At 41.1% G+C, this 23,537-nt stretch overlaps 1 protein-coding gene across 2 annotated transcripts in view; it reads left to right on the top strand.

Annotated features, from left to right (window-relative positions):
• The window catches only part of LOC120958555 (uncharacterized), a 75,064-nt gene that overhangs the window by 40,511 nt on the left and 11,016 nt on the right, over positions 1 to 23,537 (top strand). For both annotated transcript variants that reach the window (XM_040381439.2, XM_040381437.2), the window contains exon 2: positions 17,169 to 17,293. In XM_040381439.2, coding sequence (XP_040237373.1) covers positions 17,288 to 17,293 — 6 coding nt within the window. In that variant the 5' untranslated portion in view covers positions 17,169 to 17,287. The remainder of the gene's footprint in view (positions 1 to 17,168; positions 17,294 to 23,537) is intronic.

Below are 23,537 nucleotides of genomic sequence, written 5' to 3'. Positions count from 1 at the left end.
TAATAATAATAATAATATTTATAATAATAATAATAATAATAATAATATTTATAATAATAATAATAATCATAATAATAATAATAATAATCATCATAGTAATAATAATAATAATAATAATAATAATAATAATAATAATAATAATAATAATAATAATAATAATAATAATAATAATAATAATAATAATAATAATAATAATAATAATAAAAATAATAATAATAATAATAATAATAATAATAATAATAATACTTATAGTAATAATAACAACGATGATAATAACACTCAACTTTTAAATCATCCAAATCAACTATTTGAAGTAAAAGTAAAGACAAACAATAAAGACTTAAAAATATTGCAAATTGAAATTGACATCTAAATTTATTAGTTGATATTGACAGTGCTAAAATAGATACCAAAGAAGCTATAATCAACTCCGATAATGTCTATCAAGAGTTCGCAAACATACACCACAACAAAAGGGACTCATGAATATGAATAAGTGCCTCCTAGCGTCTTACGATTTAATTTATCGCCCTCTTCACGACGTCGTCTCACGCACTTTATTGAATCAAATACACTTTTCCACCAAACACCATCACCAGCGTAATCCATCCCATTTATCATCTAAATCAGCCCCTTGTAGCAGTAGCGTCTCACCCTTTTTCCGCTTCTCTTCAAACCGAGCATCGCATTCATCAACCCCGAAGAACCTTCGCAACGAGGGGTGATTTTTCACGATTAAAACACTGCAGTTACTGCTGCAGTTCCTGCCCAGGGCGTCCCACTGTTCACGTAAGCTAGAAGCAATTATTTACAATATCCGCAACGGCTGCGGTAAACCAGCGGCCGCTGTCCAGTTGTGACAACATGCTGACCGCAGCACGAAACCAATTTCACTGCTGGAAGGGGATGGTGCTTTTAATGTCCCATCAATTTGTGACCACTGAAGCGGAAAACGTCACGTATCTGTTAAAGACACCGCACCGTGCCTGTTGTGACGGCTTAACACGACTAATGTGAACTTCGACCAATCAACCGAAACGCCCGACAGCAACCGAGCTTGCCAGTGAAGAATTATGTCTGGAGGGTAAATTTCCGCAACGGAACTTCGACGCGCTGAGGCGGTCCGCATCGTTCGGTGTATCGGCGAATAGTTTTTTTTGGTGCGTTTGGGGAGGGAAAACTGTGCAATAAGCTAAACTTTTCCCACATTTTGCTACAAGTATCTGTCGGTGGCATAGCTGCCCGCCAGCTATGACTTGCGCCACAGCATCAGATGTTTGCGAGCGAAAGTTCTGCCGTACGCTGCCATATCGTACCGGATAGTTGGAGCGAACACGCACCACACTGTCTTGCCGTGGCTGGGTCGCGAAAGTGGCGATAAAACAAATGCTCCATAATTCATCGGTTTAATGAAGTGGAATCGGACCAGCTCTTTCGCTCACTCGAACACACTCACTGGTGTTTCTTGGCGGGTGGAGAGACTTTTCACTAGCAAGGAAAATGGTTTCTTAACCACTTTTGCCACTTTGCTCTCATGGTGGTAGCTCGGGTGCCAACAAAGTCAATGACACTGGACCGCGCAGGATGCAAATGAGTGAACATTACGGACAATTTTCTGCGCCCGAGCGTTCTGGAATAGGAGTTAGTGAAGCTGAAATGAATGTTAAAGTTCTTTTCACGAAAACAGTTTAACTTTTAATTTAATTACGGAAACACAATCGAACTTTGTGATCACTATTGATATACTTAAAGACCGCTCGTTGCACGGTCGGTATGAATAGAAAAGACATTATGATCAAATAAACACAATTTCAAACATCAGTATGAAGTGTACACAAAAAACCTACCGGACAACGTAAAACTTAAGTAATTCGATCATTATTTACTTTTCAATAATGATTTGAATTTGTAAAAAATGTACAGTGGAACCCCGCTTGGCGAGTTAAATCCGTTCCAGTGAATCACTCGTCATGCGACAATCTCTTAATGCGGGAGACTCTTTTCCATACAATTTGTATGAAAAGAGAAATAATTGATTTCAGAACCATAGATGTGCTGGTAAAAGGGCATAAACGCATATGAATATACGAAAAATTTCCTCATAATACCAACAATTTACGAGATATAATAATATTTATAGTTCTAATGATTGTAGCTCGCTATTTCTCAGCCATGGTCCATTGATCCATTTTCTTTATAAAGTGGTCAAGTTTTTTTAGTATTTTCATCAAATTTTCCGAATGAGGCAAGTTCAAATGTGAGTATCAAAACGCCAGAAATACTTGATAATATTGATATCACCAACATGTGCGTCCTTTTTGTGCTGGAAATGGTTTTATAAAAGCAAATCTTAAGGCCGGGCTACATTGATCGTACTCCGTAGTGTAATTTTTGTGAACGCGTACGCCATCTAGCGGCGGCGGGTTGAAGTTAGAGGCTGGTATAATTTATCTGTCAAAAAACGTTTTGGGTCGAGGAGGCTATAATTTTACCCAATGATGCATATATATTGGAAGATGAGGAAAAATGTTGACCAGCGCTTTGTATGAATGACGATTTGTCCAACAACAACAATTAACGGCCTACTTTGTTGCAATTTATGGATGTTTATCAAAATTTCAAACGGCAAACGGGTAGCCTGGTCGAAAATTGATGGGACACCAAGCATGAATAAATTTGGCACTTAAATTATACCCACATCTAGCTTGCGCTGGTCGCCGCCAGATGCGCTAGTGAATATAAAAATTACACTTGCGAGTACGATCAATGTAGCCCGGCCTTTAGTAACTAATCTCTCATTTACCACAGCGATAATAGAAATTAAATAAATCCATAATATAACAATTATGCTCTTTATAACACATCGGAAGTAATACATATATCAGAAATTCAAATGATATTACACGTTTTATGAGATTTTACTCGTTTAGTATTTGTTGAGTATTTAGATTTGCTCGTAATGCGAAAAACTCTTCATTAGGGGTACTCGTTATGAGGGGTTTCTCTGTACTTTGAATTTGTAAAAGATTTACTGACTTCTGTATTGTATTCAATAGCAAAAAAGCATCCGCAACATAAATTATTATGACAAAATGCAACCGGTGTAATCATTTTCTGCGCATACTTTTAAAGTTTTTCTGCTAATTGGACCAAGTAAAACGATGGTAGAAAAGTTTACTATCCAACTTTTCGCACGCGGGCTTTAAAAAAAAGAGTTTCGAGCATTTTTATTCCACTCTTTGCAACATTGTTGCACCCATGCAATCGGCACGGAGAGGAAAAAAAAGTTAAAAAAAAAAAAACACACACACACACACACACACACACACACACACACACACACACTTACCCTCTATTCCTGCTCTAGTCTGCTTTGTGCAAATCGTTGATGATAAATGGACTCACCGGTTGAAATGGTACCGAACGCAGTGCTAGTGCAACCATTTCCCTCCATTAATCGTAAGCGTGGTCGTCCCCGAGCGTAGCTTCTGAATGTTTCGATTTCAACACCATTTTCCTTGGCTTCGGGAGCGGTTTCGACACAACTTGTACAGCAAGACGACACGAACAAAAAAACAGCAGCAGAGAAATTGCAATACAATTTCAATCTAAAGTGCATTTATACTAATGACTGTAGTGGCAAATGAATAAAAAATCAAGCAAAAAACCTAATGGACGACAGCGTTGGCGACAGTCTGGTCAAGGGCAGTGTTTAGCAAAAAAAAACGGACCTCCGCTTTGTAGTGCAAGCTTCAACGAGGTTGCACAAAACACGGTGCTCCGTCCGGGAGCCATTCACCAACCGGAAAATGAAACTAAACATTGACGCTTTTCATAGTTGCACAACCACGGACAACCTATGATGGATGCTGCATTGCAGGCACTACTGGTTCCGCATCGCTGCCGCTAGAAGCAAGACGACCATTTACATCATTAATTCAACTGCCAACTGCTTTTGTTGTGCGTTCCCTCCTAATTCAATAATTAATTAGATGTTTTGCTTCACGCCTCCTAACCTTTTGCTTCATATTGTACATTCTAAAGAAAGGGCGCTTCGCCGTCCTGGCTCAGCAAGCAAGTCAGCATAAACAAACAAACAGCGTAAATTATGTAAAATCGAAATTAAATTAACAGCGCTGAAAAATTCCTCCCCGTGCACGGAGCACAGTTGCCTCGCTCCGGACGTCAAAAGCTCCCGGGCGCAGGTGTACCAAACATCAAATGCCAGCAGTAAGTGGTGTGCGGAACATTTTGCCGAAAAACTTTGCTCACCACACGCTCACCAAGCTGTCATTAAAATGTAAACCTAATGCACTGACACCTTACACTTGCTTCCCTACAGCTCGGCACAACCCAGTCGCCAGCCGGCAAGGCAACAAAAAAAATCACTAACATGAATCTCGTCCTCGTCAGCTCCGGCAAACAACAAAACAAGTTAAGCAGTGGCTGTGATCTTCTGCCACTGCCTCAGGTGCGGAAGAAAGGACTCGCTCTCGCTCCTCCCCAGCAACAAAACAAATAAACCAAGTGTCGTAAAAACTGTGAAAGTTTTCATCCAAAGTTATTAGATTAATATTCATAAGTCTTTTTGCTTCGCCCAAAACAACAGCGAACAACAGAAACAGATTCTTCCCACGGTATGTTTTTGGAGCTGCAAAGCATAACTCGTTCCATCCATCGTCTTTGTCCGAAAAACCAGGTTCGCTCGAATCCCTTTCCCGCAACGACTTTTCCCGTCAAAGGATTGTGGGATGATGATGCAAGCGTGTCCTTACATTCACTCGCCGCATTCCCAGTTTACGGATGCTTATTTACAACTACTCGTCTCATTCTGTGGAAGCTTCGTGCCCATTGAAGTGAGTGTAACTATTTACTTTTTATCATTTTATGACCTCCGGCTTGAATCGTAAAGAGTTCTCCCGTTTGTGTTTGTGTGCATTTCAATGGGAGTCCACTTGTATAGCCTTCTTCGAAACAGCATCACTCACAGTGCCGGAATGGTGCCAGTTAATGTAACCTGCTTTCATGTTTTGCTTTCGAGATATTACTTTCATTGCACCGGCGCTCTCATATTGGGCCTTTAAATCATCGACCAACCGGAACAGATGTCACTCTAGGTAGGGATAATATTCGTGCGCTTTTAAAATCAAAACGATAGTAAGCTTGCGTGCAAGGGGAAGATTGTAAAGTATATTGCTAAAGTGACAGTGTTCCTGATGAAACCAGGGGCCAAATGAACATGCTAAGAGGTTTATATGTAAAATGCAAAAAATATATGAAATTCATGGCCATTCAAAATTGTTAATTCCAGAAGAATGAGAATCCAATTGTTGGAAAATTCATTCAATTCGCATAATCAACAATTTATTGCAAAATAGTTAACGAATTTCATTTACACAAGAGTTTTGGAAGCTCCAATGAATAAATGCCAGTGCTGCAAAATGTCATGAGCTATCACGAGATGTTCACCAACGAAAACAATAAACATATACAAGATGATACTCAATGAAACTACGTCATGACATGCCGAACACGACATGCGAGTGTTTGAGTTAAATGTGAGTTTTTTTCGGCGAGAAACATTCCGACCGTGGCAAGTCAGATTCGTTCGGACTGCCAAGATAGGACGTTACGCTTCCTAATACTTCGCCTTCCAACTTATTTCAAGAGTTTAGTTATGTCCCCCTACCCAAGGTAAGGCTTCTAAACTCTAACGTTTCCAGTAAGGGAAATCTCCTAAAGGTTTCTAGGATCGCCTGGACGATCAAGTGTTGAAAAGTCCGCTTCGAACAAAAGTGTTATTCCACCTCGGCTCATGTCAGTAAAAACTGACCTACCGCGACGGTACATGAGGTACAGCTGTACGCTCATCACACTCTTTTGTTTCATGGAACCACTCACAAGCACCACATATCTCTCATGACTATCGTCATGATCACAGACAGAAAATATCACGACCATGTGACTGACAACGAGTTGGTTGCACAAAATGGCACCAAGCATGTATTGGTCAAACCAATTGAATTAATTATCACTTCTGGTCGTCATGACTTTTGTCAAAATGTCATAATGTCATCAAGCATGTGATGGTCGCTTCAACTGTTTGAGTCTCACCTCTGATTATGACAATAAAGCTCGTGACGTTGACAAGATTTTGTTTCAACCGGAATGTGTCATGACTATGTCACTGACAATTTTGCAGAATCACAGTAAAACAAAGGACATGACATAGTGACTGACCAAGTGATGGTCGCAAAAATGTCTCCAAGCTTGTATTGGTCACACCAATCGAATTGAGTATCACCTCTGGTCATCACAAGTACGGTGAGTACTTGACATGGATTTTGTTTCAGTCAGATTTTTATATGACATTGACAGTGACATTTTGCAGCATTGATTATTGTTCTATGTTCAAATGCTGTTGCAGGTATGAAGACTGCCGTCAAATGTATTTCTGTTGCCTACCTTATACCCATTGCGTTTATAATGCAGTAAATCCTAAACCGTCTCTCTCTCCTGATACTAAAAACGTTCAATAATTGCGATAAATTCAACAAAGTTATGATTTTCACGCGACGCGTGAATGCGCCGTAACATCATTTAAAGCTCTCTCTTTCTCGATCTCTTTCTCTTTCTATCTCTCTCTTTCTCTCTTTTTCTCTCTCTCTCTCTTTCTCGTCACTTTCAATGTCTTCTCTTCAGTAAAAACTGTTGAAGAAATTCATGGTGCACTTAAGCATCAAAGTAAAATTTGCCAAAGATCCTTTTACAGGTCGGCCCGCCGCCTTACGCCTGGGTCCGTTTTATGATTATGAGGTACAAAAAGTTTTCTCCCATCATTTTACAATAACCGTTGCTTTGGTCGAGAACAAAGAAAATCATCACACTCTTTTGGGCGGGTAAAGTTGGTACGATTCTAGAGCGGCTCGCCTGACCGCACAGCCCGTAACAGCCACAGCATTCGCAAAGGGCATGAATTCGTTGAAATAATTACAAAGACACACACAAACACACAACAAAAACAAGCACAACGATCTACACGGCAGCGTTCACATTCTTGTGTGGTAAAAATTATAGCAAAACCATCTTTTGTTTTCAGTCCATCTTGTATGTGTGTGTGTGTGTTGTACAGTTTTCTTCATCTCTCATGGTGTGTGGTGAACTTTACCATGTTCGATAGCGTGCCGACCCGCGCCGCGCTGTACGTATCGCTGCACTTTACGAGCGCGACCGAAGGTTTGCCTTTTTTCATTTGCAATGAAACGTAAACTTTTGTGGCTACGGTGTGCGATTGTGTCTATAAAATGGTTGCTTTCTCCCACGCTCACAAGGGACAAGGGTGAGTAGCAGATCGACACTGACAAAGCCCCTTTGAAAAAATCCATTTAAAGCGGTCTGCCTCCTACACACCACTCCAATCGCATCGAATAAAATGCCAATCTTTTTGAGGCACCTTTCGCCAAGCTCGAGCACCTCTCCGTCTCATTTAATCTTGGCCTTCGCTGTAGCTAAATTACAAAATGCAATCGAATGTGTTTATCTTGGATTGTTGTTTCTTTGGTGTTTCGTCCCATCGAGCTCTTCGATGCCCTGTGTCCTCCTACAATCGGGACAGGCTTTTGAGAAACCGTAGCACCTTTTACACCTTTACAGTGGGAATGGGAAATGGCGAGTAAAAAAACACAAGGGATTGAACCCCGTTGTGATTTGCAAATAAAATCAAATTGATTCACACCAACGCAGCGCAGTAAAACATGATAGGAAGGATGGGCTGCCCCTGGAATCACAACTCCATATGTTTGACGAATAAAATGAAATTGAAAAGATGAACGGTGACTGAGAGATTGTTCGCTACATCCATTTATTCCTTGTTTTGGTTCATTTGAGTGAGCTTTTCGAAGGTGGTACTGAATAAATCAGTATTTCTGATCGCTTTGTATCGATGAAGATTGAGGGTTTTACAGGGTTTGATTTGTAAAATTTGTAAATTATGTAAAATTAATCTGTTTTCTTGGATTTTTCCAATTGCAAAATAGTTTTTCAAATTTATACAGACAATTTTCATTTTCTTTACTAGTAACGTTCAACAGTACGATCGTTTGTATGAAAAGGAAAGAAGATGGATTGAAGTTGATTGTTTGCACTTAATGCACCATTTTACGCTAATGTGCATCAAATTAAATGAACAACCGTACACACATCACTTCACACTCATTCCTTATCATTATTTTGTTACTTATATTCAAACTCTTTATTTATACCTCACCCATTATGCTGGTACAACTTCAGGCCCTGTTACACGCCCTTCAACAGATTTATAGCGCAATTTTCTTTTCGCCTCTTGTCGCAAACCGGTCGCCTTTCGTTGCGATTATGTAAATTGCCTCGATTGCAGGCAGCAGCAGCAGCAACGCTAATGAACGAGCAAATAAATTTTAAACATTCTGATGCTGCCCCTTTTTCTCTCTCGTGAATGCGGCACACGACCGACTAACCGCATCCCGTACCTGTCGGAAAACGCGCTGCTGATAACTCACTTACATGCAAATGGTGGTTTGCGATCGTTCGCAATGAATAGCTTTCTTTCTTTCTTCTTTCCTTCTTTTTTACCGTGCTTTTGCAGCACCCAGCAACAATTAACCTACTTTTGCTAGCAGGAACATAATTCTCGATTCTCGCGTAACGATGCTAGACAATGGGGGGGGGACAGCAGTGGAGAAAAAAAAACACCGCTAGGGCTCAAAATCCCTCCAAGCCCTGACCTGACCTTCACAGCTGAGGCTTGAGGCATGAAAAAAGCAGAAAAACGTTACCATTATCCGGTGTAAAACAAAACACTGAGTAAAAACATAAACAGCAAGCCGAAATCCCTCCAATTCATTATCACCAATTTGACGCCGACCACGAACACAGTACACCGTTTTCGTTCGATCGGGCCGTGACTGCGGCAAAGCATAAAATTCAAGGTCTTTGCTTTTTTTTTGGTGTAGGAGAAACTGTGTTTGGTACTATAAAAGCTCCCCCCGCCCGGTTTTATGATCCCCCGGGTCGAATTAATGGCTGTAGGGCTTTACGGGAACCACCGTCCGGCCAGTGCACCATTCTTATGCAGCCAACGGTCGAAACATCCTTTTTCCGATTCGGCGCGAGATAGTAACGAGTTTAACCCGCGCCTTCGCACCGACGATGGCGGCCTATCCAGCGTGTACACGCTCGCTGGTCAGTGATATGTAAGCGATGGAACGTGTTATCATTATCATCGCCATCATCGATTAAACGCGTTAAACGTTTAACGGACCGTTGACATGCTGTTCGGTGAGGCGCATCGACCAGAGTGAGCTTAAATGAGTTGAGTTGAGGAAACCGAAATGGCTCACTGAACTGCAATGCCGTGATAGGCGTTGAATAGGCCAGTGGATCACGGTACCGAAAGGAGGTAAAGTGCCTGAAAATTAAATTGATGAGTTAATTAAACGCGTAGTCGAAAAGCTTCCCAATGATATGAAAATGATATCAAAATATGGATCAATAATTCATGATATTTTATTTCATGAATCATTCGTTTATTTCGTTATAAATAAAATGCTACAGAATTGAATCAACACACACACACGAACATTTTTATGAAGTAACAGGAATTAAAAACTCATAAGATCCCCAAAAACGTTATGAAAATACTTTTTAAAAATCGTTAAAAATAAATATCTATAAAACCTTCCTAAAATATGTAATTTGTATTTTTGGAAGATTTTTAAATGGATTCCTTAGTTCAAAAACTCTATATTTCGATACATCTTTACGGTTATTCTTAGTATTTTAAAATTTCACAATTCATACGTTCACTGTTTTTAGCTATCTCCTCCGGATTTTTCACAAATTACGAAAAACGACTGTCCATCTAGTTACTGTAGGTGCTATATTTTATATTTAAAAAAGGATAAAAATATCTACGTAAGTATTCAATGCAAATGGCATAAACAATTTCATTCAAAACTTCTTTTAAAAAAACGGCATTTTATTACACAATACAAATAATTTGTATGAGGGGCCGTCCATAAATTACGTAACGCTGAAATTGGGATTTTTCGACCCCCTCCCCCCCCTATCGTAACAAAACGTAACGTTGGAGGAGACCCCCCTTCCAAAATTACGTAACGCATGATCGAACACCCCCCCCCCCCCCCTTAATTTGGTTTTGCATCAACAAATAATAATAATTAAATGAATAAATTAAACACACATTTTTGAGATAGCGCCTAAGCGACATGGCTTTCGTTGTACGAAGCAAAGTCTGTATAATTGTTACGAATGTAACAAGAGTAGCGAAACTGCTAAACAAAAAACAGATCTTTGAACACCTTTTTGAAGGGAGGGTTAAAAATTTGCTGCGCTTTATTTGCCTGTTTCTTCGCTACTACCGCTTAATCGTTCCCTGTCTCGTAACGTTACGAATTCCCTTTCTCGATCATCCGGGTGGTTCGGATGATCGAGGCAGCCGAATTATCCAACTAATCCTGATTGACAGCACCGCACGACTGTTGTTTACCAACAATAATATACAGGTCGATGCGTTTAGCGTAGAATGACATGTAACTGTTTGAATTTTGTTGACGGTAAGATTGAAAACTACAGTCTTTACCTGAGACACACGGCTCTTAAACCTGTATTACACGGTGGATTTTTTCATGGCAATTTTCTGTCAAACCTCTGTTTTGGTATTTTATAAATGTCAAGTTCGTATTCCCTATCAAAAGATATAAAGAAATAAAAGTGCAAAACTTACCCAGGTGGGCGATCATTTGTCAGTGACCAGTGATAGGATTGTATTACGTTACGTAACAGAATGTGAACCCCCCCTCTCCCCTATGTAACAAACCGTAACGCTACAGGGAACCCCCTCCCCCCCCCCCTTTGAGCGTTACGTAATTTATGGATGCCCCCTGATTGTGTTGCACATTTCATTTTATGCCTCCCTAGGCTCATGAATCCTAATCGAAGACTATTCATATTTGCAGTTATTACTTGGTGTTATTTCACACCCTGACAATCAATCTTTACCCAGTTTGATCATGTTGTTTTCAAAGAAACAAATTGCAATTGGCTTTTTTTTAATAAAAATCGTTAACTACCATGCGCCTCCTTTCGTGCAGTGTGCTTTTTTATATTATTTTATTGTGTTATTAATTTTATCCTTAAAAGTAATAAACATTTAACCTTTTAAACATATCTTTATACGATAAATTAATGAAGTTAAAAAATATGTACTGAAAAAGATATTCCCTCAGATGAGTTTATAAAATATTGTTTGCTCCATAAGATAGTGTATCCCTTTCTTTTGAACTTTAATCGTTCAATTATACACACACACACAATCAAACGTTACTGATGATGCCGTTAAACTTTGATCTATCAAACGCCAACAGTCAAGCGGCAAACCGAGCGCCAAACGCACAATCACACCACCCACATGCGCCTCCATCCCATTCACCAATCAAGCTCAAACGTCTCTCTCAGCATTCATCACCCGTACGCGCGTTGGCTCTCGTTGATTTGATCAGTGGTAAAATTTTGTAAACACTTTTCAACTCCTTGCTCCCCCACACTGCCCACGCACTGGCAGCATTAAACTGCTATTTCAAGCTTTTAATGGTAGTGAAACACGCCAATTTACGGCACGCCAGCGGCAACTGCGTACAGGGCGCAACATAAACGCGCAATATTGAATAACGCATTATACCGATACGGACGGTAGTCGCGCGATGTGTGGACAGGGTGGAGGATAGGGGGAGAAGAGTGGGCATGGTTCTGTTATAAAACAAAGAAAGGCACCATAATTGAATCCCCGCCAACGCAGCACCTGCTGCTCTAACGCCGCCGGTTCCGATACGCCCGTGCAGCGAGTGCGAGGGCGAAAGCGGAAGAAATAAAGTGTCACGGAAGCCAGCAAAACCGTCGATGGACTGTTACTCACCCACCTGTATACACACACACACGCGCGGGAAAGAGCACTCAATCCAGCAGTGAAACTCGTCGACTAAAAAAAGCAAAAATAAAGAATTCCGAGCTTCATCCCACCTGTTTGCTCGCGTGGCATTAATAATAACAACAGCAGCACAGACAAAAATGACACGAAATCATACCAAAAGCTACCATACATCCTGACATATGACGCCCGCAAGTTCGTCCCTTTTTTGTTCTAAACCATTGCCAGTCCCAGTCCCAGGAGTTGCACGCTCCGAGCGGTACAGGCGCGGTTTCCTCCACGCCCTTTGACAGACTTCAATAGCTTCAATAGCAGTGCTGCTGCTGCTGCTGCTGCTGCTGCTGGATGACAAGTACAACGGCTCAAGGACGGATTTTTCTTCTGGGTGGGATTAAAAAATGACTTCTTCATTGTGTGTGTTTTGTTTCTACCCCATACCCCGCCCTTCCTCCACAGGTTGTCACACGCCTCATAAACATAAAGTCACTCGTCGCCAGCGCTCTCCACCGATCCCCGTCATCGTTAGTCATTTGGGTTGATACTTTTCATTTTCATTTCTCACAACTCGTTCCTCTTCCTCTGCCCTCTGTTTAAAGCTTTGTTTCACAGTGTCCTTTTGCGCCTGTGTCTCACCACGAACCCGCTTAAAGGCAAGGCTTAGTTGAGTTGTACTTTTCCCTTCCCAAAAACGTTGCGTTTTCTTGCGCGAGAATGCTCGGTTCATACTGGTACACTGCTGAGAGGCTTGTGCCGATGTTGTTTTACCGAATAGAATAGAAAACAACACACGACACACTGGGCGGTGGGAAAGAATAACGAAAGCAAACCCCGTACTACCCCGGCACGGAAGCAACACAATTGCCAACTCGCAACAAGAAAAGACATAAAGATGTATAAATAACGTGGTAGCAATGTCGCAATGGTAGACCGTCTACACCCGGCAGCTCAATGTCCGCTCGTTGGCACGTATTGTTTCTGCGGCTCTTCAATTCATATTGAAAAAAAAATAACAGCAACTGTATAGAAACTGTCACAAGCACATTAATATTTGCTTGAACTTGAAGGATATACTTGAAGGATATATTGGAAATGAGAAAAAGAAAGCACAAACACAAACTGATTATAAGTGAGTACGAGGTGCATTTATGTTCATTTCCCCCCGAAAACCACTCAGCATCGCTCGGGTCGGCTTGAAAGCCTTTTCCTTGCTATTGAAAAAAGGGATACAGCCATTCAGTGCTGAAATACTGCGTGCGGTATGGAAATCCTTTTACAAACATTCCTCCATCACGGCTCGCACGCACTTCAAGGGCAAACCACAGCGTGGCAAAGCAAGCGACGAACCGGTTGAGCAGCAGGGGGCGGGAATTTTATTGTTTGATTTCGACTACACCTGGGCGTACGTGCACACGGTTCAATACCGTTGGTAGCGTTCCTTTTACTCACACGCGTACACACACACACATACACTCTCACCACTCATACCGACCGACCGATGATCCCAACCGTGATTACAATGACGCAGCCATAAAGAATCGCTTTACGCGATACGCGCTTTCGTGCTTCGTTCGCTCGGTACACGCTCTACAGGTTGACAGTGATTGCAGGGCTGAACCGAGAGAAAGGGTTTATGAGAAAGGGAAAAGAAAGGGAGAGAGAGAAAGAGAAAGTGGGGAAGGAAATGGTAGGTTTTTATTTCCACCTCCTGCTTGCAACGCTTTCTTTCCCGATTCGCGCCCTACCCATGTTCGGTGAATCAACGTGAAGCTTTTCATCGATTTTCCTTTCCCTTCCTGTGATTTTGGGCGCGAAAGTGACACGCACACACACACAGCATATACTCTCACTCAATATGGTTTGCACGGTACACGTTCATGGTCAAATAGGGACGGACGGACGAAGCAACAAAAAGCCAACTCACAGCAGCAGCAGCAACAAAAAAGCTCCGTGGTCATCGTGGCCAGTCGACTGAAAACTAACATTAAATTACCCTTGCGATGAGCGGCACATACACTACATGTGTGTGTGTGTGTGTGTGCGAGAGAGTATGTTGAGCACAAATGTCGACATTTGTTAAGGTCCTTTCGATGTCCGTTTTTTTTTAAACATGCTGACTCAATAGATTGCAGTTTTTAGGGGAAGTGCAATGAGTTGGAAGAGTGGAGGTGGGATGGGAATGGGACACCGTCTGACAGTAGCGCCCCGGTGGTATAATGGTGTTATTGAAATGAAGTTTTTATGGTCGCCGTGCGCCGTGCGCGTGATGGTGCTGAATATGCTGCTCGCAAATTATTCATTCCGTTATAATAATGCACGAAAGTTGAGTATCGGCCGTTACGGCTTCCTGTTTCTCGGGGTGTTTTGTTTTTTTTCTTTCTCCTCTTTTTGCTGGCTATATTGTCATTTGTTTCAGCAGGGCATTGGTCGCGTACTGGCTTTTTTTCTAAGTAAGAATAACAATTGATTCCTAGAATGTTAGGTTTACGGTATAATTAAAGAATTCCTCAGGACGGTTTTTACCTAGAATTTTGGCTTAGAAACATGATTTAAATAATTACTTATTGCTATTCCTTACATCTTTTCGGGTTTATTGGTCCTGAATATTTATTTTAAGTACCATTTTTTATATAAACGGATTAATTTGCCCTAAATTAATCAAAATCGCAAAGTAAGCTGTAATTTTGCATACCTTCAGGCGCTGAGAAAAATCGTTGTGAGATAATCTTTTTTTTTTATTCTTTCGCCCTAGCTTGCCGTATCACTTAAAGTATACTTTACCTAAATCAACAATTACAATGCATTTATTATTTATTATTATTATTTGCTTCAGCCTTTCACGATACTTCTTCTTATTCTTTGTTAAGAAGCATGTGTATTAAGTCGTATGAGTTGACGACTGTACCACAAGACGGGCCCAATTTCACGATACTAACCAGCTTTTTTATATGTGTTTGACAGTTGGCGTCTGAAATCATGTCAACACTCCATACAAAACCATACACTACTAACCATAGCTTGCGATTTCCACTCTAGATAATTTGCATACACATACCTACAAATACATACACCTTGGGATAAGCCCACCTGTATATTAAACCACCCTTAGATAGCTGCTCGAGAACTGCAAACAGCAATGCAACCTGAAATTTCAGAATTCGATCTTAAAAGGGAAAGGGGCATATTTACCCTCTATTAGCATACTTTTAGGCGCAAAAAGAGCTTTTAAGATATTTTCAACGAATTCATGCTGCCATACAGCTCATAAATCAAAACTGTAGCACACTTAACACAATCGATTTTCTCATTACACAAAAAAGGTCTTCTTGGCAAAAGTTCAATGCTAAAACAATCAATTAAGCATAAACATTTTATTGATATTTTTTAATTTTGTTTTGAGTAAAGACTAAGAATTAATATGCGTCATTAAATTATAAAAAAAGTAAATTAGTAAATTATAACACACCACTTTCTTAAAGTAATTTGTAATCATCTGTTGAGATGAATAGCATTATGAAACGGATTACTCCAATTTGCATTGCGCTTCTATGCTGTGCTGCTGAATTAATTCCATTGAATAACCTCCTTCATATTCTACACAAGTCATAAAAATCAATAAAACCCTACCCGCTCCACTTAAGTATGCCTGAATGAAACCCCTTCAGTCCACCTTTTTTTTTTCTCCACTCACGCGTTCTTGCTTTACCTCGTTTTGCAATTGAAAAGTGCAATTTATCGAACTGCAGCTTCCCACCACCCGAAGCGCTGGCGGCGGCTGCTGCTGCAGCAGCAGCATCCCGATCATCCGGTCGCTCTTTTATGTGCGCTCTGCAGTTGCATAAACCCCCGGACGTGCATCAAGTGAAGAGATGGGGGGGGGGGTCATGCAGCTCGTAACAAGCAGCTGCTAGTGCTAGCGATCGTATTTATTTATGTCCGTACTCTTCCGTTACACTTCCGATCAATTTATCCGCATTTGGTCCGCCTTGGCAGAGGGCAGAGTCTAACGTGTGTTTCGTATTCGATCCATATGTGTGTGTGTGTTCAACGCAGACGCAAGGCGCCTGCCGAAACACGGTAACCAGAAACACAGCAACGCCACAGAAGAAGGCTGACAGCAGTATCTGGACGACGAGCAGCAGTACAGAAAAGGAAGGAAAAACAATCTACTCCGAGCGTCGGAAAGCCGAATAGGAAGTCTAATAACTTTATCGGATCGAAGTTTTGCGCACCGACCGGGCGATACATGGCGTTGACGGCGGCGTGCGGTTTGTGGATGGGGATCCACAAACTCCCAAGCGCGGGGAAGGCAGTTGGCAGTTGGCCATGTTCGTTGAGATGCTGCAGCAGCACCGTCATCGTCGTCAGTGAGGGGATCGGGGCTGATGGGCTGTTCGGTCGAATGCACCGAAATAATAGTGGCACGCTACATGTTTTCCAGAAATAACAGACGGTGCCTCCTTCCCTCCCCTGAACCCATTTCCTTGTCAATATTGACCTGAAAAGCCTTTGCTGAGGGTCAATATTCAATATCCTACTTTGCGAACGGCGAGAATGGCTCGTTTCCTAAACGATCCCCTGTACTAAAAGCCTCCCGAGCCCGAGCGCTTGATGTTTGGCCTCGCTTGATTTGCACTAAATATTTTCATAAATCAACCTCAACCTTGTCTGCAAGTTCACCGATGATCGCACCAGCAGCCACTTCCGATAGAAACCCGCCCGAGCAGAACCAAACACAACCAGATGTCGCTGCAGAATGTTCCCATCGGAAGCGCCGGTCGAAAATGCTGCATCAGAGCACCGCTTCCGTTCGCTTCTTTCCGCTTCCGTCCGGCAAGCGGCCAATTGGCCACTCAGCGGTCGAGCTGGATAGAGGGTTATTGTATTTTGCATACTCACCCGCTCGGGGGAAAACTGACGGTCATGCCCCCTTTGGGAGCGTCAAGCCAAAACTGCATACGCTGGCAAACTGCAGCACAATCGTAAAACGAAGTTCAGTTCGATTGCCCGTAAACCCCTCAGAGCAACAGCAGGGAACATCTACATTAACCATCAATAATCCAAAACACATACCCTCGGGAAACGGGGGAAATAGTTTTTATTCTTCTTTTTCCTTTTTTTTTTGGATCCGTCCCACTTTACTGATGCTCACTCACTCACCGCTTTCGTGTCGTTTGTCTCGTTACAGCACGAACGGCTTCAGGTGCCAGCTGGTTCCGGCTTCTCGTTGTTGCTGACGTGGCAAAACTTATAGAAAACGTTTGGGGATGAAAACATTGATCGGAACCGAACACCGACAGCAACAGGATGCAGGTGAGTTGGCTTGTATTTGTGTGTGTGTGTTTGTGTGTGTGTGTGTATAAAACTACCAAAGGAAGAGGTTTCTGGTTGAAGGGTGTACTACGTGTAAGAAGGTTTCCTTCATTCTAGCTTAAAGATTGATTGTGCTAGCATGAGAGTCAGCAAGATTGATGTGAACTTTTAAGCAGTAAAACATTCAAAAGAAGGCTTACTCGAACTTTAATTCTTACTCCTGTTTAAAGTGGCAGTTTTTCGAGTATTTAAATGCTTTGCAGTAGTGATATGACTTTCATCGTAAAATGGATAACAGATCAGACAATCGGTCTGCTATTAAATCAAACAATTTCTAAATGTGTGACTTAGACAACCGCTTGAACGTTTTAGCCACATTCTAAAGAAGATAGTTTTAATACCGTTTCTTGGGTAAGGTCGTTTTGAGATACAATCCTTCAGTTCTAGTTTATATTACGAGTGATAACGATGATACTGTTATTTAGATTTTTCTTTATTTATTTATTTATTTATCATCACAGTAGAGCTCGCGACGTTGACATGTATTTGTTTATGTAGGAATTGATCACAGTGACTGACCAAGCGTTGATTACTAAAATGTCACCAAGCATGTATTGATCACACTATCTGTTTGAGCATCATCTCATGATTATCACAATTGAATACGCAACGCTGACATGGACTTTGTTTCGGTCAGAATTTGTTAAGACATGAACAGTATCACTTTGGGTTTGAAGGAGCTCAGAGCTGTGTTATGTACATTGAATATTTATCAAGTTTCTTGTGTTGTAGTAGTGTTTAAACTTTCGATCATATTCTGGGATGGTTGGAATTTTGCTTATGTTGTAAACATTTGCTGGTCTAAACCATGGAAGTATGTTCAGAATAGTTGTAAGAAGTGTATTTTGTATTCTTCGTAATTTGATCTTATGTGTTTTAGCACAAGAATTCCATACTGAGAATGTAAAGGTTGCATTAGGGCTTGTGACAGTAGTATAAAGCAATTGACTCCAATTGACATGACATTCTTTTGTCATTCTTTATCTAATCTATCCACAAAAGTAAATAAGCCAGATTAATAAACAAAAATACTTTCCACTTCGGACCCGTTACCAAGTTTTCCAATATTTCACACCCTTTTAATCCAGTTAGAGAACAAAACGCTTGCCCAATTTAATTTCCGACTGTCCTCCCGACAAGTCATAACATGCAAGGCAAAATGTTCAACTGGTTGCACAAATTCAATTCTATTTCTACTGCCCGCCACATCAGTCCCATTGCCCGAGCATCCCTTTACACCATTTCCAAGACAAACAAAAAAAACTCCAATTCAAATGCATAAACGTACGCGTACCGTCTGGGAAAGTTGTACGTCAAACCCGAAAGCGTTTCCAAACTAAATTAACAAAAACAAATGCTTTCGCAAACCACTTTGTGCTGCCACAAAAACCACACCACCGAGTGCAGTGATTTCTCTCACTTCGAAATGATCATCATCACCACCATCATCATCATCATCTTCCTACTTGGGTGACCAAGAAAAGTGGACTTTGTGCAATCTTTCCGCTCGTAACTTTTGCTACACTTGCCACTTCACGAAACACTTTTATTCATTTTTCTTTCGCCTTTTGAGGAATGAGGCTCCATTCTGCCCGCTTCGAACCTGCTTGCCAACAGCCGCCCAAGCAGGAGGAGGAAAAAGGCGCCCCGATATGAAATATGAACGCATTCCACGCTCACACACAAATTGTTCATAGTTTGCACAAACAATGAGCGTTCCTGTTTGGTGAACAGTTTCAGCTTGGCTTGACAGGAAGACCGGAGAAAGCAGCTCCTCCTCAGCTATATCTACCTAACATACTTACCTACCCGTAGACTCGCCGACGTTGGTAAAAAGGGATAGCGGGTGAATATTTCCCGCGCCAGATAGGTGGCAGCCCGGTGGCAGTGGTTCGCGCTGAACACTTGCGCAAAACTAGATAAATAATTCAGATGCCATTCCAAAGCTACTCGTTCCCGCACCCGTTTCCTTGGCATTCGTGGCGTTTCAGGAAAAAGCAAACCGCCCCCCACCCCTGCTCGCCTTCCCTCACACACTGGCTGGAGCTGGTATACGAGCTGCTAAATTTAAAGTTATGTTTTCTTAGTTCCTCGTACCGCGCGAGTTCCTGCCGTTTCTCGGTTACTGTCACATAACTGTCTCCTTCCTCGAGCAGCTGATAAATCACGCTCAATCAAGGACCGTAAAGATATCAGGTCAAGTTATAAGCCCGTTTTGACAGCTAGGTGGAAAAAGAATCGACGAAGAAAACTGACAGTTAGTTTTCCGCTTTTGGCGAACGCTTCAAGTTCTCGAAGAAAAATTTCCATTTTAAATTACGAACTGTGTTCTAATAAACTGAAATATTCACCCAAATTGATCTCCACCAAATATTGACCATGCAAAACGTAAACAATCCATCAATACATATACAAGCGGAAAACCATCTGTCAAAATCGGAGCCCAGGGGGGGGATCGCCAAAAGCGCTATAACTACACCTCATTATACATTCCACCTTGCGCTCAATGCTCGAGTCAACGAGCCGTGTGTGTGTGTGTGTTGTGTGTGTGTGTGTGTGTGTGTGTGTGTGTGTGTGTGTGTGTGTGTGTGTGTGTGTGTGTGTGTGTGTGTGTGTGTGTGTGTGTGTGTGTGAGTGTGTGTGTGTGTGTGTGTGTGTGTGTGTGTGTGTGTGTGTGTGTGTGTGTTTCTTATCCTTGCTATCATCAGGTCAAGGGTAAATCAAGTCTGATAAAGACGATATTCAACCTACGAGGTTAACATGCGAACGCGCCCGACCGGCAGCTCCTCGCCCGATGAACCATTAAGCCGATGTTGATGGAAATTAAATTACAAAATAATCACGGCTGGCACACTTTTTTTTTTGGTCTTTTCGCCCGGAAGCGCTAACAGTCTGAATTCTGCCATTTGCCTGCGAGCCATGCAAAAACCGAACGTTGGGTAGATTGAACAGTTTGTACACTATTTTTGAAACGATGATGCATGAAGTCGCTAAATTATTTTTTGTATGTGCCTTTATTTTGATACTTATTTGCTTATTTTTAAAACATATTATCTTATATGTTTGTTTACATTGTGAATAATTTAATCAATGATTAATCTTTTTGAACATTTTGTGACGCTACGCCATAATCCATCAAACTACAAACACGACATGACATCGCTTAATTTCACCAAGTTCATGCAGAATTTCAGAAAATATGCCAACTTTAGAAAATTATGTGAAAAATCTGTCAATCAAAGCATATAAATATTAGAAAATGGTATTAACAAATCATCTAAATAATGATTATTGACAGATAATTGCTGAAGCGTGGAAAAACTAAGGGAATAGGTGAAGATAAACATACCAAGAGCAAACAAATATTGTAGACAGAAGTAGTAGCGACTGCATTAGTTGTTGTTATTAGAGACTCAAAAAGCTTTTAAAGTACTAATGGAGAGGTTTTTGGTTTATTATTGTTTGTATTAATTACGCATTTCATCAGAAAGTATACCTCGGGGTTGTTTTTACTTTAAAAATACTCTTCACACTGCACAAATTCAGCAGCATTCGTCAATTGTACCCCAAAAAATCCAACTTGCTGTGCACCAAACTTCCCTACACACCTAAACGTGAAAATTCTACACGCGCCAAACGACCGAAACGACCGAAAATTGCGCGTGGGACTGTGGACGGATGTAGTTAAGCGCACAAACTGCAACAAAGCACGGACTTATTTTTCCCTGCTAGCAATAAACAACGCAAAATGGCTACCGGAAATAAAACATGCCGCGGTACCACCCCCGGTAAGCACCCGTCTACCCACGCTAACCATGCGCCCTTGAATACCGTGCTCGTGCTCGTATGCGACACTGTTGCGGTGTGTTTGAAAACTGGGGGTACTTTTGAAGCTATTTTCCCATGTTTCACTGGTACTGCTTATTCTACTGCTGCTGAAACCACTACTACTTCCGCTGCAGTTACCAGTACGCTCGCGCCGCCGGTGAACCGATCGCCAGGTTGATGCGGAAGTGATTGAATTTTCAAAACTCAATCATCATTAGCGTTCCAATCGGTGGAGCGGCACAGCCGGGAACGAAATAATTCGTAATTAATTCATAAACCAGCGGGCCGGCGGTTTAAGTACACACATGTGTGTGAGAGGCAACATGTGTGTTGACGTGTTTGAGGCTTGATTAGAATCACGTCCAATACACGGTCGAGCCATTGCATGCAGGCGGCTGAGGTGTGGATAGTGGAATACGCTGCAGGAGAAAGATTGATGGCAAGAGAGTATCGCGCTCACACGTCACGTTCTTTTCCATCTTGCAAACGGCTAGGAAATCAAAATTCAATTTTTCTGTTTACCTTTCACGGCACGCAGAAGGATCAATCATTGAGCGAGGTTCACGTTCAACAGTACATTGTGGTATACTTTATCCAGTGGTATATGGTAAGCATACTACCTTCATTCTTTGTGATTCTGATTCATTTTAATTTTAAGTAAGAGGTATTGATCTTTATTACGACACGTTTATTTGAAAGATGCTGACCTTGCTAAAGAAGTTTAAGTAAGTGCTTTAACTACTTTAATGTGATTTTCCACACTAGAAGAAGTATTAAGCAAGACAGCAAGTCCTTTATTTTAATTGGAAAACCCCAATATTAGGGTAATTTGCCAAGTGTTGCACACTTAACGGAATAGTCAACCTTTTTCATAAGTTTGAGAGGAATAAAACCACAATGTACTTTATATGTGTAAATTTTATATGTGTATTATTTTATATGTGTCCAGCATACATCACTATTGTTTTCAAAACATGGTATGTATGTTTTATTTTGAGGATAAAAATTATGCATAATGGCAAGAAATACTGATTGTTAAACCTATTCAAAATACGAATTGTTGCACACTTACAAAAACTCCAAATTATGTTGGTGCACATTTTCCAATCAAAATATACAGTTCAGTTGGTGTACAGGGTGAAATAAACCTTATTTTGTGATGCACAAGTTTAAGCGGTTTAGCTGAGAACCACGTTCAGTTGGATCGAAAGCAGTTGAAATATTTTCATTTGTCCTTAAAAATCGAATAATTGTTCTTTTTTTTTAATAAAATAGTGGAATATGAGGCAGAAATGCTCAATATACAATGACAAATTACTAACTTTCTAACTTTCATCAATATTTCATAAATATTTAAAAAAACAGCAATTTATACGCAGTGCACAATAATTGAAAAACTACGCTATTTGTTTTATAAAAAATGACATTAAAGAGATGTTCTTTTTTGAAACAAGTTAAGCTATATTTTAGTGCTCTAAAATCGTTCAAACTTAGTTTTTTATTTATTTTTAAATTCTTTCATATAATTTAAATCAATTTACGTAGGATAATATACAATAAAAGAATAATATTTATTGTACTCGTGTGTCGAGTAATAAAATGTCGAGCACATACGTTAAATGTTATGATCGAGAAGCATTGTTCAAACAACTAGCTGCCGCTTCCAATTACATTTTGATTGCCTTTTATCATTTTCCCTACAAACAGGCATCGTTTGCACAAAACAATCAAACGTTTTCATTGCCATAAACGTTTGTGGTCGTGACATTGGGGCAGGGATGGGCGGGGACAAATTATCCAACAATGCCTAAAATAAATGCCCTGCTCATTAGCATTATGATCCCATTTTCCAATTAAACAATCGCCTCACAGAGCCGGACCGACACCTACACAGATAGAGGGGGGGGGGGGGTGCACAGGGAAGTCAGATGAACTTCGCAGTCGCTCTCACCACTGAATGGGACACGTTTGCCGGCCAGGTATTAATTTAATTTACCGTGCGATTACCGTGCTCATACGTTAAATACCTCAATTTATTCGCTTGCCTACCAGTTGATGTGGGTGCTGTGGGTTAGGTGTTTGTTACAATGTTTCACACGCAGCATGCAAACGGTGCAAACTGCACTCTACTAGGCCGTTCATTATCCTACCTATTTTAAAACCCCCACCACCACCTCTTTCAAGTAGGCAAAAACGACCAGGCGGCTCCATTGTGTGACTTTTCCCATTGATGTCACACCACACTCGATTGAGCATCCGAAACAAAGCTTCCGCCTGAGCCGAAGCAAACCATTGGAAGGGTGGGCAGGGGGATGCAAAAAATGGGGGGGAAAGCATCAAACATTGGTGACTCCCA

The sequence above is a fragment of the Anopheles coluzzii genome, chromosome 3 (assembly GCF_943734685.1).
Source record: "Anopheles coluzzii chromosome 3, AcolN3, whole genome shotgun sequence".
NCBI classification, from domain to species: Eukaryota; Metazoa; Arthropoda; class Insecta; order Diptera; family Culicidae; genus Anopheles; species Anopheles coluzzii.
The sequence above is the reverse complement of the archived record's forward strand: the minus strand, read 5'-3'. Positions and strand labels throughout refer to the sequence as shown.